Source organism: Dryobates pubescens, chromosome 22 (assembly GCF_014839835.1).
Source record: "Dryobates pubescens isolate bDryPub1 chromosome 22, bDryPub1.pri, whole genome shotgun sequence".
NCBI classification, from domain to species: Eukaryota; Metazoa; Chordata; class Aves; order Piciformes; family Picidae; genus Dryobates; species Dryobates pubescens.
Genome location: NC_071633.1, coordinates 17,526,933 through 17,543,632, shown reverse-complemented (window position 1 = coordinate 17,543,632; position 16,700 = coordinate 17,526,933). Strand labels below are relative to the sequence as shown.

Below are 16,700 nucleotides of genomic sequence, written 5' to 3'. Positions count from 1 at the left end.
TACAGCAACAAGCAGAGGCAAAATTTACCCTACACTGTCCAGTCCCTGTTGTAGCCAAACTTGGAAGCTTTGGCTATCACTGATTTTCACGTGAGGAGGTGAAAACAACAGCAATAGTTTCCAGCTGGTTCATAGCAGTGAAATGCTGGCAGCACAAGATCATCTCCCATGAATTCTGCTGGGTTGTTTTTTAAAGCTTCTCCATCTCTGGAGCCTCACTCAGTTTCTGGTGACTACAGCAAACTGTGCTTTAGAAAGCTAGGGCCAGGAAATTGTCAAGTGGTGATCTAGTCTACTGTCAGTCAAGAGGCTATGTGCACACATCTCAGCTTGACATGAAAGCCAGAAGGTTAAGCTTGAGGAAAGAGTAAATATGGGAACTGGGGGAAAGCTGGAGCAGCAGTGCAACTGGGCTCCTCAGTTTAAGAAGGATATTGAGACTCTTGAACGTGTCCAGAGAAGGGCAATGAGGTTGGGGTGAGCTCTGGAGCACAGCCCTGTGAGGAGAGGCTGAGGAAACTGGGGTTGCTTAGCCTGGGGAAGAGGAGGCTCAGGAGAGACCTTCTTGCTCTCTACAACTCCCTGAAGGGAGGTTGTAGCCAGGTGGGGGTTGGTCTCTTCTCCCAGGCAACCAGCACCAGAACAAGAGGACACAGTCTCAAGCGGCACCAGGGGAAGTTCAGGCTGGAGGTGAGGAGAAAGTTCTTCCCAGAAAGAGGAATTGGCCATTGGGATGTGCTGCCCAGGGAGGTGGTGGAGTCCCCATTCCTGGAGGTGTTCAAAAAGGATTGGATGCGGCACTTGGAGCCATGGTTTAGTTGTCAGGAGGTGTTAAGTATTAGGTGATAGGTTGGACTTGATGATCTCTGAGGTCTTTTCCAACCTGGTTGATTCTGTGATCTTGTGCATTTTGTCTTTTTTGGTGGGGGAGACAGGTGTCTCTCATTCACCTGATTTAAGGAGAGATGTTTTCAATGAAGTCTGCTTCCAAGCATGCAGCTGTGCAGTTGATCTCTCTAGAGATACCCTTACAAACATGTACTGAAATGCTACTCAGCCACCATCCTTTTGTTTTGGTTTTTTTTTGTGGGAGGAGGGAATAAAAATGCCACCAGCTTTAAAGTGAGGAGGAATTTATCACGCTTGAATAGGTGTAGAGTTCCAAAGCCCTCCAGAACAGTTCAGGGAAACCCAGCTGTGCACACCTGGTGAGCTTTAAATCTGTCTGTAAACTCATCAATCTCCAACCCACTGCTGTTGCTGCCTGCACCCCCTTCACTTGTTTAGATTTTGGCTTCAGAAGTTTTCCTTGATGGAAACTACCATGAAAAAAAAAAAGTGAAGACTATCCAGTGGTAGATTTCTTCCAGAATTCTGTTGCAGATGCTGATTAAAGAAACATAACCCTCAGCCATGGATGAGGGTTAGACACTTCAGTAGTGTCTAATGTTTCCCTCACTTATTTCATATCTTATGGTATTGCTAATGCAAGAAGTCAAAACTCTTCGTTTGTTTACTCCTCCCTTATTAATTTAAGAAGGACATTGAGACACTTGAACGTGTCCAGAGAAGGGCAATGAGGCTGGGGAGAGGTCTGGAGCACAGCCCTGTGAGGAGAGGCTGAGGGAGCTGGGGGTGTTTAGCCTGGAGAAGAGGAGGCTCAGGGGAGACCTTATTGCCATCTACAAATACCTGAAAGGAGGTTGTGGACAGGTGGGGGTTGGTCTCTTCTCCCAGGCAAGCAGCACCAGAACAAGAGGACACAGTCTCCAGCTGCACCAGGGGAAGTTTAGGCTGGTGGTGAGGAGGAAGTTCTTCCCAGAAAGAGGAATTGGCCGTTGGGATGTGCTGCCCAGGGAGGTGATGGAGTCACTGTCTCTGGAGGTGTTCAAGAAGGGATTGGAAGTGGCACTTGAAGCCATGGTTTAGTTAGTCATGAGGTTTTGGGTGACAGGTTGGACCTGATGATCTCTGAGGTCTATTCCAACCTTATTGATTCTATGATTCTATGAATAAATGCAGGAGAAGAACCACCTGAAAAGCAGCAAATGGTCTCATTCAGTGTCTGTTTCTCAATCTTCTCCAGGATTTCTGAATGCACTGACAGTGAAGCTGAAACGGTCATGCAGCTACGCAACGAGCTGAGAGACAAGGAGATGAAGCTGACTGATATCCGCCTGGAAGCCCTCAGCTCTGCCCATCAGCTTGACCAGCTGCGGGAGGCCATGAACAGAATGCAGGTAAGCAACAACCACCCCAAGTGCTGCAGTCTCTCTTGATGTGTTAAGGAGTGGCCAACCTGCCACGCAGTGAAGACCTGAAAGGAGCTAAATCTGAAGGTTTGAATGCTTACTTGTGGTGGGTTGAAAATTCCCCATTCCCCCAATATTAAATTTACCAGGCCAGCTCAGCTGGAAGCAAATGAAAGCTGTACTCACAAGCAAAACTGCAATCTACAATGGAATGCATTGGATATGTACAAATGTGCAATATTTACAATATTTACAATTAATAAGCAGCACAAGGACCCCCCTGGCCAAAAACTAGGGGAAGCTACTAGCTTCTCCCTCTCTGCCTCCACCTTACTCCCACCCTGTACAGAAAGGAGAAGAGAAAGGAACAGAGGGATGTTAGACTTAGCCAAAACCATGCAGCTAAGGTCAAGCAGAAGCAAGTTAGTATCTCTCCAGAGCAACAAAGCAAGAAGAGAAGAGATGAGAAGGGATTGTTTTGGTACAACCACTTTTATGGTAGGTATCTCTCCAATGAAATTGTTTAGAATTCTCTCTGGTTTCCTTTTCACACCCAAGAGTGATTTATTTACATTTTATCCCAGGGAGGTGGTGGAGTCACCATCCCTGGAGCTGTTCAAGAGGGGACTGAATGTGGCACTTGGTGCCATGGTCTAGTAGTCATGAGGTCTTGGGTGACAGGTTGGACTTGATGATCTTTGAGGGCTTTTCCAACCTTACTGATTCTATGATTCTATTCTATGATTATTACTTTTCTGCTCAAGATCTGTGAAAACTTTTACAGGCATAGGCTAAAACAGCCACACTTAATTCTTAAGTCAGTTATGTTACTGCCTTCAAAGTGTCTTGTCACTGTGTGCCTTCTAACTCCTGGCTTGTCCTTTCAAGAGTGAGATTGAGAAGTTGAAAGCAGAAAACGACCGGCTGAAATCTGAAAACCACGGCAGCTGTAGCAGGGCTCAGTCTCAGGTTTCCATTTCCTCCTCTCCAAGACATTCAGTGGGTCTCTCTCAGCACAGCTTGAACCTCACGGAGTCAACCAGTCTGGGTGAGTTTAACGAGGAAGGCGGTGGGCAAGTAGCATCCTGCGCTGGGAAGAGTTGGTTGGGTTAGGTTAGCCACGGAAAACATGCAGGCGTGGAAAGGGTTGCCAGCAGAGTTGTGGAAATGTGTCAGGAGCTGGCACAAAGCCTGCTTAGAAAGTGTCAGCATAGGTCTACTACAGCCGAGATTGGGCTTGTCCAACTATGACCTCAGCTGCCAAGAGGCATGTTTAAAGCCATTTAATGGTGTAGATTTGCCAGGGGGATGTACTGCAGGAAGGAAAGGGCAGAGTAACTGGCTAACAACCTACAGTGGCCTTCACTTGGAGTGGTACTGGCCTTTGGGTGGGGGGGTGTGGTGTCAATAAACCTCATTCCTGTGTTTTACCTTGGGGCAGGTGAAGCCCAGATGTGTTGTATCTGGCTACAATAAAGGTGCTGGCATAAACCACAATGAGCTGCGTTGTTGTTAAGCTGAGGCTGTGAAGCTGCTGATGTTTTGTGCCCACAGATATGCTGTTGGATGACACTGGAGATGGCTCTGCCCGCAAAGAAGGAGGCAGACACGTCAAAATAGTTGTCAGCTTTCAGGATGAAATGAAATGGAAGGAGGTGAGTTTTCTTTCATCCCCAGCTTGGAAATGCAAGTGGCTTTGGAATGCACCGGGGAATTCACAGCCAGTTTGGTTTGGAGGCTTTTTTCCTCCCAGGCAAGCAGTGACAGAATGAGAGGACACAGTCTCAAGCTGTGCCAGGGGAGGTTCAGGCTGGATGTTAGGAAGAAATTCTTCCCAGCAAGAGAGATTGGCCATTGGAATGTGCTGCCCAGGGAGGTGATGGAGTCACCATCCCTGGAGGTGTTTAAAAAGAGATTGGATGAGGCACTTAGTGCCATGGTTTAGTTGATTAGATGGTGTGGGGTGAGAGGCTGGACTTGATGATCTCAAAGGTCTTTTCCAACCTGGTTAATTCTGTATTCTTTTGTTTGCTAAAGACTTGTCAAATTTTTTCTCAGCAAAACAGTTCCTTGGTGTGTCACTAGTGATAGACAAGGCTCAGCTCCCTCCCACCCCCTTGGAACTGCTGAGAGCCATCACCTCCACTTCAAGTTGTCAGTAAAGTTACCACCTGGAAATGATTCTTCACATTTCAGTCGAGCTTGAGGTTTTATGAGAGAAATCAGTTTCTCTTCAATTAATGTTTCCCAGTGAGTGCAGCTACAGAAGAACTGAAAAAAAGAAAGGGAAAAGGCCATCATTTAAATTACATAAAACAGACTTGCCTGGTACAGTTAGGAGTTACTTCTTAACTTCAGTTCACATTTCTGTGCATCCAGGATTTGAGGCCTCGTGCCTTCCTCATAGGCTGCATTGGAGTCAGTGGCAAGACCAAGTGGGATGTCCTGGACGGGGTTGTACGGCGGTTGTTCAAGGTCAGTGAGGAGAGTTTGCTGTGTGCTTGAATTCTCCTGTTAGGTTTTGGTGGTACCATGAAATATTTCACTTGCTGTGGTGGTAATGAAGCCACAGAGCTTTCAGTGCTGCCTAACTGTCCGTGTCCCTCTGTCACCCCAGGAGTACATCATCCATGTGGATCCTGTCAGCCAGCTGGGGCTGAACTCAGACAGCGTTCTGGGCTACAGCATTGGAGAAATCAAGCGCACTAACAGTGCAGAGACACCTGAGCTGCTGCCCTGTGGCTATCTGGTTGGAGAAAACAACACTATTTCAGTTACCATCAAAGGTAATAACACCTGACCTGTCTGTTGTAGTTCTCACTAATTACAGCTTTATCAAAGCTTGCTGTGTCAGGAAACTCAGAGGAACAGCAGCTTTTTAGTGTGTTTCCTTTTCTCATCCCTGCCTTTTATTTACTAACCCTTCTATTTTCCTTTGGTTCAGACAGCACTTACAGCATGCTGAGTCTATACATTCAGCATCTTTTCAACCTGTAACAGTAGGAATTGGTAGGTTTGCTCCAAATATCTTGAACTGATGCCTGGAGCTGTCCTGGAGAATACCTCACAGCACAAAGGGATGCAACAGTTTGCTCCAAGATCACAGAATGGCTTAGCTTGGAAGGGACCTCAGAGATCATCTTCTCCAACCCCCTTTCCACGGGCAGGGATGGAAGGGTATTTGAGAGCATTGCCAAGCACCCTGCAGCTCAACTTTGAAATTTGGCCATGGCAATTGGCAGTGTTGGTATAAAAAAAACCCATCAGTGGGCAGGAAGACAAAACAAGCCATGAAATACCTCAGTGTGCTGAAAGTATTCCGCTTACTTGGAACACACTGGCCAACAGTAAATCCCAACTGGAATATTGCTTAAGGTCTAGCCATATCTGTAAAGCTGCCATCTGATTTTGTGTTTCACTTGCTTTGGCTTGACTTGCCCTTTGAAGCTTCATACCTGATAGCAGTTTCCAATAAAATAGAAGTGTTTTTAATCAATTGATGGAAAATTGCTTCCATATACCTTGGAGAGATAAAGCTGCCTATATAAATATTTAATATTCCAAGTAACCAGTGAGGTGCAAACGTTTCTGTATGGCATCTGCCAGCTTCCCTTCCTGCTGTTTATTTTGAAGCCCTGTGTGTTCTCCCTGAGCCAATTCCGCCTCCAGTGACTGCTGACGTTGCGTAAATGCTTATCAGCGGGAGTTTTATGTTAGCAGAGATAACTATCAGCACACAGAGAAGGAGTTTAATTACAAGGGGTTGGGAAAGCAGGGGGAGTTGATGATAGCTGGGGTGTTGGGGTTTTTTTGTGTGTCTAGTGATTCAGAAGTGAAGAGGTACAGCCTGGATGAGCGTGCAGCGTGCGTGGTGAAACGCTGGGGAAGGGACGGTTTGTGTGTGAAAAGCGGAGCCTGCCACCAGCTAAGGTTCAGCTTCCACAGGGCTTTAGGCACGGTAGGATGCAGCTGAGTGCCTTGAAAACAGAAAGCTGAGGAAGGATCCAGGCTAAGCCCACAAATCACTCCTTGTGCTTGTTTTAGCGGCTTCATTTGTGCTCCCCTTGGCCACGGGGACACCAGAGTGGGGAAGGGATTTCTTTCTGAAGTGGGAAACAGCTTGATTAGGTCAGAGCTAAATGTGCTGTTTCCAAGTGTTATTTTGGGGGAGTTCCTCTACTATTTCTGGGCCCAGGTGCTTTCACAAAGATCACATCTTTTCAGTTTGGCTCTCTGACTCTTTCAACTGATTTTGATTTGTCCCAACTCCACTAAAGGGTTTTCTTTGCAGCTTTATGATGGCTTAGTTAAAGCAAAAATCTAAGGGGACTGGGAATGCCTCTAAACAAAGAATCTCTTCCTGTTGCAGGTATCTGTGAGAACAGTTTGGATGGCCTGGTGTTTGAATCACTGATCCCAAAGCCTATCCTCCAGCGTTACGTCTCTCTGCTGATGGAACACAGACGGATTATCTTATCTGGCCCCAGTGGCACTGGCAAAACCTACCTAGCCAACAGGCTCTCTGAGTACATGGTCCTTAGAGAGGGCAGGGAGCTGGCTGATGGCATTATTGCAACCTTCAACGTGGACCATAAATCCAGTAAGGTAAAGACACAGAAGTATCCTTAATGGAAAATGAGGGATTTCTCCTCTACTAATCCATCAAAAGCTGGGTTTAAATTTACCTTTCTTTTTAAAGTGTTGTGTTAATCCTGAAGGGAATCATGGTGAAGGTTTTCAGAACTGCAGATTCATGGAGTCATAGAATGTTAGGGGTTGGAAGGGACCTCCAGAGATCATCGAGTCCAACCCCGCTGCCAGAGCAGGATCACCTAGGGCAAGCCACACAGGAACACATCCAGATGGGTTTTTGAAGCTCTCCAGAGGAGGAGACTCCACAACCTCTCTGGACAGCCTGTTGCAGTGCTCTGTCACTCTCCCAGTAAAAAATTTTTCCTCCAGTTGAGATGGAATTTCCTGTGATTGACTTTACATCCATTGCCCTTCACCCTGTCACTGAGTATCACTGAAAAAAACTGGCTTCATCCTCCTGACAGCCACCCTGATTATGAGCCTGAATTAACAAGTTGCCAGGCCTATATTCAAACACCTAAAGGTGTCATAATTTTCAAGTGGTTAGGAGCCTGAGAATTGCCCAGGAAGTTAGACACCTGCATAACATTCCCAGCAACTTAAGCAATCCCTATTGCACCTGGGCATTTTTCCAGAAACCCTCAAATGCATCTCTAGGGCTGTCAAGAGGTTCTGCAGCTGCAGGTATCAGCAGCTGCAATCTGCATGTGCTGGGTTGGGAGGCACTGTGTCCAGACACATCCTGCACCAGTAAGGCATGTCTCTGCTTTTTTTATGTGTTGCTGGTTTTGCTGAATATACCTCCAGTGAATGTTTAGATTAGAGGGAAAACAACCAACAAAAAAAAAAGGCAAGCTGCACATTTGCTGGCCTTGGGCACGTTTGCCATCGGAGGAGGAGGGACAGTTGAAATTGTGGTTGTAGGCCACTGATATAATTAGAGACACGCTGTGGAATAAAAGCTTGAAAGCTGCTGAGAAGGCTGGAAAAGACCTCACAGATCATCAAGTCCAACCTATTACCTACCACCTCATGACTAACTAAACCAAGGCTCCAAGTGCCACATCCAATCCTTTTTTGAGCACCTCCAGGGACAGTGACTCCATCACCTCCCTGGGCAGCGCATTCCAATGGCCAATTCCTCTTGCTGGGAAGAACTTTCTCCTCACCTCCAGCCTAAACTTCCCCTGGTGCCGCTTGAGACTGTGTCCTCTTGTTCTGGTGCTGGTTGCCTGGGAGAAGAGACCAACCCCCACCTGGCTACAACCTCCCTTCAGGGAGTTGTAGAGAGCAAGAAGGTCTCCCCTGAGCCTCCTCTTCTCCAGGCTAAGCAACCCCAGCTCCCCCAGCCTCTCCTCACAGGGCTGTACTCCAGACCCCTCCCCAGCCTCTTTGCCCTTCTCTGGACATGTTCAAGAGTTTCAATGTCCTTCTTAAATTGAGGGGCCCAGAACTGGACGCAGGACTCAAGGTGTGGGCTCAGCAGTGCTGAGTACAGGGCAGAATGACTTCCCTGCTCCTGCTGGCCACACTAGGAGCAGTGAATATAAACTCCAGCACAGGAGGTTCCATCTCAACATGAAGAGGAACTTCTTCACTGTGTGGCTCACAGAGCACTGGAACAGGCTGCCCAGAGAGGTTGTGGAGTCTCCTTTCCTGGAGACTTTCAGGACCCATCTGGATGTGTTCCTGTGTGACCTGTGCTGGATTCTATGCTCCTGCTCTGGCTGGTTGGACTTGCTGATCTCCTGAGGTCCCTTCCAACCCCTAACGTCCTGTGATCCTGTGACATTTTTGTTCTTGCATGGAAGTTGGCTGTGTTTGGAAGGTGTCAGGCTCTTCTTCTGTAGATTTCATGACAAAGCCAGGAGTGTGTTCACCTGAACTGCATTTTCAGGGATTATGATGATAACTCCTCTCTTCTTTTTTCCCCCCCTCTGTTATTTCTTTTTGTTTCCTTCCTCTGTGCTCTGCAGGAGCTCCGCCAGTACCTGTCCAACCTAGCAGACCAGTGCAACAGTGAAAATAACGCTGTGGATATGCCTCTTGTCATCATTCTGGATAACCTGCATCATGTTAGCTCCCTAGGAGAGATCTTTAACGGACTTCTGAACTGCAAGTACCACAAATGGTAAAGGAATGATACCAGAATGCAGTCCAAAACTTCAATACTGCTTGCAGAATGCCATCACAGAACAACCTCTAGAGTTATTTGGTAAAGTGCAAGAGCAGGATGCCCAGACCATCCATGTTGTGGAGCTTTAGAGGTTAGGAGATCTGTTAGAGAGCAGCCTTGTGGAGAAGGACCTGGGAGTCCTGGTGGATAACAAGTTATCCATGGGACAGCAATGTGCTCTGCTGGCCAAGAGGGCAAATGGGCAAGAGTGTCAAGGGGATCCTGGGGTGGATTAGGAGGAGTGTGTCCAGCAGATCGAGGAATGTCCTTCTCCCCCTCTACTCTGCCCTGGTGAGACCTCCTCTTGAGTACTGTGTTCAATTTTGGGCTTCACAGTATACAAGGGACAGGGATCTACTCAAGACAGTCCAACAAAGGGCTATGAGGATGGTTAAGGGACTGGAGCACTGCCCTGTGAGGAAAGGCTGAGTGCCCTGGGGCTGATTGGTCTGGAGGAGAGAAGACTGAGAGGGGATTTAATAAATGTTCATAAATACCTGAGGGCTGGGGGTCAGGAGGCAGGGGACAGGCTCTGCTCACTTGCACCCTGTGACAGGACAAGGGGCAATGGATAGAAACCACAGCACAGGAGGTTCCACCTCAACATGAGAAGGAACTTCTTCACTGTGAGGGTCACAGAGCACTGGAACAGGCTGCCCAGAGAGGTTGTGGAGACTCCTTCTGTGGAGACTTTCAAGACCCATCTGGATGTGTTCCTGTGTGACCTGTGCTGGATTCTCTGCTCCTGCTCTGGCAGGGGGTTGGACTTGATCTCCGGAGATCCCTTCCAACCCCTAGCATCCTGTGAGCCTGTGACAAAATGATCAATGGCTCTGAAGTCAATAACAAACAAAAGAAAGCAGTTGAGGGTTTGTGTCATTTGCATTCATTTCATGCAGTGGATCTTCAATACTAAAACCCCATTTTTAGTGACAGATCCTCCTTTTGAGATTCCTCTTTTGCTTCCAGAATTTGATGCTCTTAGAAGTCAGAATCCCAGCAGAGAATCTGGTTCTAAGTAACTAGGGGAATGTTATTTGGCAGAAGAGGTTTGAAGAACCTTTCTTGGTGCTGAGATCTTACTAAAAAGTTGTTTTTCATAATGTACAGGTTTGGTGTCATTAATTATCTCTTTTTTTTTCCCTTAGCCCATACATTATTGGCACAATGAACCAAGCCACCTCCTCAACACCTAACCTTCAACTCCACCACAATTTCAGGTACTGTTTATTCAAGTTTCTTATTTGTGTTTGTGGACTGGCAAAGGGGTAATGGCTCCTGAGTCATCTGAAATTGCTCTTATCAGCTGAAATAGCAAACCAAGGGAGAGAAACCATTCACTGCTGCTTGCTGCCCTGACTTGTGTGGCTTTGTTATGATGCTGCTGCTGCTGCTAAAGTAACTGTGGTTCATAAAACTACTTCTTTACAGAGGATGGCTGACATATTTGATCCTCTGACAAATTTTAAGTAAGAAAAGAGGCCAAGCAGATACTGCATGAGAAAGAAGCTGGGGGATAAAAATGCACCATACAAATAGCTTCACCTGGTGAGCTCGTCATTCCAAAGTCATTTGTTGCTAAGGGATTTTGGGATATAGCTCATTGCAGTCAGGATCACTGTCTAGAAATGCTCAATTTAGCCCAGTGGTCAGTGGCATAAAAGAGAAATAATGGCCATTTCTCTTGTTCTCCAGATGGGTGCTATGTGCTAACCACACTGAGCCAGTCAAAGGCTTTCTGGGCCGCTTCTTGAGAAGAAAACTGATTGAAACAGAGATCAGTGGCAGGATGAGAAATGCAGAGCTGGTTAAAATTATTGATTGGATTCCCAAGGTCTGGCAACATCTGAACAAGTTCTTGGAGGCTCACAGCTCCTCTGATGTTACTATTGGTAAGTGCTCTGCCCCTGTGCTAGGCATGTGTAAGTGGATGTGGTTTATTTCCTTGTGTTAAGAAAGGTTTCTTTTAGATCATAGAATCATAGAATTGTCAGGGTTGGGAAGAACCTCAAGGATTATCTAGTTCCAGTCCCCCTGCCATGGGCAGGGAAGCCTTCCACTAGGTCAGGTTGCCTGGAGCCACATCCAGCCTGGCCTTAAAAACCTCCAGGGATGAGGCTTCCACCACCTCTTTGGGCAACCTTTGCCAGTGTCTCACCACCCTTACAGTGAGATGGCAGAGTACTCTGAGGCAAACTCTACAAGAACTTCCTGAGCATTTTTCTTTGCTCTTTTTTTTTTTTCTAACTAAAAAAGACTTCTAAGTCCAGGGTACAAACTGTGTTAATGAAATCTGGTTGACTGCTCTTGCTTTCAAGGGCTGTAGTTTTGCAACTTGATTCAGACTTTTGAGCTCTCACAAAGAGCAGTTCACAAGATGGCTGCCTGTGTTCTCTCATCCTTCCCTTCTTTCTCCAGGGAAGTGGAAGATGTTTGATCCTATTTTGAGGAGTATCATGGTGGTGATATGAGTGTAACACCTGCATGTCTTCCCTTTCCAGGTCCACGGCTCTTCCTCTCCTGTCCAATAGATGTAGATGGTTCTAGAGTTTGGTTTACTGACTTGTGGAACTACTCCATCATCCCATACCTTCTGGAGGCAGTCAGAGAAGGGCTACAGGTGAGCAGGCAGAGGTGATACATCATAGGTCTTGAATGGTGTCTCTTCAAAGGGCAGCACAACAGCACTTTCTGGAGGTAGAGCTTTTGAATACCTGCATGTCTGTGAGGCTGTAACCTAAATTGCCATTAATTCCTGGCAGAATTCTCTTTGTCATTAATTTCAGGCAGAATTATTCTTCTTTATCATTGATTTCAAGCAGAATTCTTCTTTGTCATTAATTTCAGGCAGAATTATTCTCTTTTATCATTAATTTCAGGCAGAATTCTTCTCTTTTATCATTAATTTCAGGCAGAATTCTTCTCTTTCAATGATAAAAGAGAAGAATTCTGCCTGAAATTGTCATTAATTCCAGGCAGAACTCTTCTCTTCAAACTATTTTGAAGAGAACTCCAGATTGGATTTTTTTTTGAGGGGGGTGGAGGAAATATTGTTGCCAAGCTACTAACATTTTCAGTGGGGAGACTGAGACACCCAAATGTCTTTCAATAATCTATTCCAGCAGCACACCTTGAAATTGCACTGTGCATCTGAAAAACATGTTCGTGGTCATGAACTCAGTTAGGATTTTCCAGTGTAAATCAAGTCTTTCAGCAGAGGAGAAACAAAGCTCTGTGTGGACAGAAATGTGTTAATGAGTGCCAGGATCAGGATCAGTGATCTTTTGGTTACTTCTCAGTCTACAGGATGGATTTTTCAGTAGATTCCTTCATAATTCTGTCAGAGACCATAGTGAAGTCATCACTGATTGCCTGTGCCTAGTAACTGATTCATACTCTAGCTATTTGGATAGTTAAAGGTGTTGCCAGGCAATTCCAGACATCTGTAGGGCAATAAAGCTTGCTGGAATCAGGAGGAGGGTTCAACAGAGGGCTGGTATGGACTTGCCACCATCACTTGTACTCCGGGCAGGAGGGATGGTTTGGGTTGAAAGAGAACTTAAAAGTCATCTAGTTCCAACCCACCAGCCATGGGCAGGGACACCTTCAACTAGACCAGGTTGCTCAAAGCCTCATCACTGACCATTTCTAAGGAAGGGGCATCCACAGCTTCTCTGGGCAACCTGTTCCAGCGTCTCACCACACTCACAGTAAGCAATTTCTTCCTTACCTCTAACCTAAACCTCCCCTCTTTCAGTTTACAGCCATTACCCCTCGCCCTGTCACTGCACTCCCTGGTAAGGAGTCCTTTCCCATCTTTCCTTCAAGTACTGGGAGGCTGCACTAAGGTGTCTTTGGTCTCCCAGTCATTTCTCTTTGGTGCTTTGTGAAGCAAACTTTGTGATCCCCACCCCCTTGATTGTGAAAGTGGTGAGCAGAGCTGGCTGCTGTGGCAGGGAGCTGTGACTTAGTCATTCTGCCTGTCATCTGCTAAAGACTTCATACCTTGAAATGGGAAACTCTACTCACCAGCTGATTTTTCAGAAATTTGCTAGCAGCCACACAGACCTTCTAGATAGCAAAGACATGTGAAAAATATCAAATCCTCCCCACTTGGCAACTGGCACAGCCTGCTGTAAATGTGAGAACAAGAATCAAACGGGAGAGCTGGTTTACCACAGCCTGAAGACATCACGCTGAGAAAATAATAGAGCACAGATGAAGGCTGGAGGAGCATTTGGGTTGTGGAAGAGGTTTAAGATGGCCTAGCTCCATCTGCTGGGCAACTCTGTGCTGGGCTGGGGCTCAGTTCTATTTCAGAACAAGGCAGATAGGATCACAAGAATGGTTTTGGTTGGAGAAGACCTCTAAGTCCAGCCACCCCTGATGCTGATGTTTAGAGCAATTTAATACTTTGTGTGTGCAAAAAATAAAACCCACACAAAAATCCAAGAGGAGGAAAATGAGAGAGTCTCAGACCTGTCAGAGAGCTGCTGAATTTCTTTGTTAGACCACAGCTTTTCCTGCTGTGCATTGGGCAGGAGAGTTCTCCAAAGTCAGAATGCCTGGAAGCAGCTCCGGTTGCTGAAGGATGGTTAGGATAAAATTGATAAAGCAGACACTGAGGTTTTCAAGTCACTTCAAGTTACAGGTGTGCTTTTGAAAGTCATATGGGCATCAAAAAGAATTTATTACTTAATTAAGGCAAACCTGACTGAATATAACAAGAATACTCTGGGGTCCTGTAACAGTCTCTTTGACTCAGAAAAAGATTTTGAAGCAGAGCCTGCTTACTTGGGATAGGAGCCCTGGCCACAGCCAAACCCTGCTGGTGTTATTTCTTGGCTGAATACAAACTCCCCTGACTTGACAGCCTTTTGCTGTGACATCCATCATCACTGCCTGATGACAGGTCTCATGTTTCCTCCTACACATTCCGCTGCCAGTGGTTTCCCAAGGACAGCACATGCAGATAAGGCAGCTGCTGGTGCCACCAAGATGTCAATATTGACAGCCTCTCATGCATGCTGACTTGGTTTAAGTTAGCTTTATTAAGGGAGGTTATTTCCAGGTCTCCCTTCCTTCAGGGGGTGCCAAGAGAAGGGTACTGTAGTGCCAGAGAAGTTGGTCAGCCACTAAAGCCAGCTGTTAAAACCAGCTAAAGCTTGGTGTGTGATTAGGAAACCTCCTTTGTTTGTGTTCAGCTCTGCTTGCCAAGTGTCCTCTGTAATCCAAGAGGCATGGCACATTCACAGGCTCAGAGGATGTTAGGGCTTGGAAGGGACTTCCAAAGATAATTGAGTCCAACCTGCCCTGCCAGAGCAGGACCATAGAATCCAGCACAGGTCGTGTTCATTACATGTTCAGTAGGTAGGCACTGAAGGCAATGATGCAGTGATGGCAATGTTTTACATGTTTTTATGCTTTTCCAGCTGTATGGGAGGAGAGCACCCTGGGAGGATCCTGCCAAATGGGTAATGGACACCTACCCCTGGGCAGCCTCCCCGCAGCACCATGAGTGGCCTCCTCTGCTGCAGCTGCGGCCCGAGGACGTGGGCTTTGACGGCTACTCGATGGCACGGGAAGGTTCCACCAGCAAACAAGTCCCAGTGAGTGATGCTGAAGGAGATCCTTTGGTAAGCTCTTCCTTTTGAAATGGCAGGACCTCTTCATTTCCCTCCTTTATGGGGGTTAGTTGAGGAGTGGTTAGAAGCTGCAGAATGGGAAGGCAGTGTTTCTGGGGAAGCCATCAAGTCAGCTTGGGGATATGTTCATACAGTTTTGCAAGAAACAGCAGCAGAAGCTTCTCAGATTCATTTGTGGAGGGTATTTGGAGGATTTGAGCTTGAGGATAATGCTAAATGCACGTTTTCCTCCAATGGGGAACGGTTATTGGAGCTGCTGTGCAAGCTGTGAATGCCCTGAAGCTGCTTTCTTTTCTGGAGAGAACAAGGTGAATGCCCCTGTAGCTTTCCTATGGAATTCTTACTCTTTCTGCCTCAGAATACAAATAATTGTGACCTTCCCTGTCTCTGCAGATGAACATGCTCATGAGACTGCAAGAAGCAGCCAACTACTCAAGTCCCCAGAGTTACGACAGTGACTCTAACAGCAACAGCCATCACGATGACATCCTCGACTCGTCTCTGGAGTCGACGTTGTGATCTTCCTCAGATGGAAATAGGTTGGTTCCATTCTTACTCTCCCACTTGGCAAGAACTCTGATCACTGACTTGTGAAAAGAACATGTTCCTGGGCTGGGACCTCAGTATTAGAGCTGCAAGAACAAGAAGACACTTGGAGTCAGTCTTGAGCCTGGGTGCAGGCAACCCAAGCAACCTTTGTATTGTTTTTCTTTTGAGGATGATGAGAACTGCACTATTCCTTTGTTTTCTTCTGTTTAGTTGCTGTAAACTCTCATGCCTAAGATACTGAAGATGGTAAAAATAATCATCATTACTAAAAATTGAAGGGGCAGGGGGGAACTTCACAGCTATGAAGCAAACAGCTTTGTGCCATGTACTGTCCTGAAGGAGAGGGGGAGAGGGTATTTTTGCCTATGCTGCTTCTGACCAAACACATTTAGGTGAGGGCTGGACTTTTACCAATCAGCTTTGCAGATTAAACTCAGCTTCATATAGTTCTGGTGCTATAACAATACTGCTTGCCTTGGTAAGAATACTCCAAACAAACAAACAAAAAGGCAAAGCTGCAAACCAGGGAAGTTTGAATAAATAATAAAGTTTTAAAAAGAAAAAAAAAGAAAGAGAAAAAAAAAAGAGAAAAAAAAGAAAAAAATAAGAAAAAAAAAAAGAAAGAAAAAAAAAGAAAGAAAAGAAAAAGTGCTGCTCTCCTTGCCAGTCTGAGACCTTGGCTGTCTTTCATTGTGTGTTTATAAAGAGATATATATAAATGGGAATATATGGAGATATATATACAGGCCGAACGAGTCAGGTTTCTTCAAACACTGTGTAACAATCAATCCTACTACAAGCAAAAGATCAGGTAGCCCTTTGCTGGTCAGGGTCTGATTCTCTTCCCACTTCCATCCACCTAACCAACTCAGCTGACTTCAGTGGCACGACACCGATGCATTGCCAGCTAGGAGAGAGGAGTTTGCCTCCTCCACAGAAGTCAGCGGCAGGGCCGTGCCCCGTGAAGTCCTACAGCCCCCGAGAGCCTTCGGCAGCGCGCAGGCTGTCCACGGAGGTGAGCTGCACCCCTGAGAAGGGACTGCATTGGACTTTCTGGTTTTACTTCTTGCCATGAAATGTTACAGCTGTTTTCTAAAAGCTTTGGGTTTTAGTCAGAGGTTTCGTTCCGATCAGCACAAGCGTAAAGAGGTTCACTACAGCCCAGCTCTGTGGCGCTGCCGGTGCTGCTCTGCTGATAAGATTTACTTCCGTCACTTTTCTTTTGAATTGCAGAAAAGCTGAATAAAGTCGATGAGTATTTAGCAGTATTCAGGTCAGGAAGGGAAAGGAGGGAAGGTGCTGTGTCTTTGAAGTTTAGCTGGGCCATGCGTTTGAGTTTTGGCAGAGCTGTGAACCTGGTTTTATTTCTCCTCCTCTCTGAACGCACACACCTACAGGGTCAGTGTTAAGGCTTGTACTTCTCTTGGGGAGCAAGAACACCTCACAAAGAATTGCACTTTCCTCTTGATGGAAGCAGATGCTCAC

General features: G+C 46.3%; 1 protein-coding gene across 10 annotated transcripts in view; it reads left to right on the top strand.

The window, feature by feature from the left end:
- The window catches only part of NAV2 (neuron navigator 2), a 338,929-nt gene extending 323,175 nt beyond the window's left edge, over positions 1–15,754 (top strand). For all 10 annotated transcript variants that reach the window (XM_054171581.1, XM_054171576.1, XM_054171575.1 and 7 more), the window contains 12 exons: positions 2,087–2,240; positions 3,141–3,300; positions 3,807–3,907; positions 4,632–4,727; positions 4,870–5,038; positions 6,622–6,857; positions 8,822–8,976; positions 10,170–10,241; positions 10,717–10,913; positions 11,523–11,641; positions 14,454–14,657; positions 15,060–15,754. In XM_054171581.1, coding sequence (XP_054027556.1) covers positions 2,087–2,240; positions 3,141–3,300; positions 3,807–3,907; positions 4,632–4,727; positions 4,870–5,038; positions 6,622–6,857; positions 8,822–8,976; positions 10,170–10,241; positions 10,717–10,913; positions 11,523–11,641; positions 14,454–14,657; positions 15,060–15,185 — 1,789 coding nt within the window. In that variant the 3' untranslated portion in view covers positions 15,186–15,754. The remainder of the gene's footprint in view (positions 1–2,086; positions 2,241–3,140; positions 3,301–3,806; positions 3,908–4,631; positions 4,728–4,869; positions 5,039–6,621; positions 6,858–8,821; positions 8,977–10,169; positions 10,242–10,716; positions 10,914–11,522; positions 11,642–14,453; positions 14,658–15,059) is intronic.
- Positions 15,755–16,700: the final 946 nt, after the last annotated feature.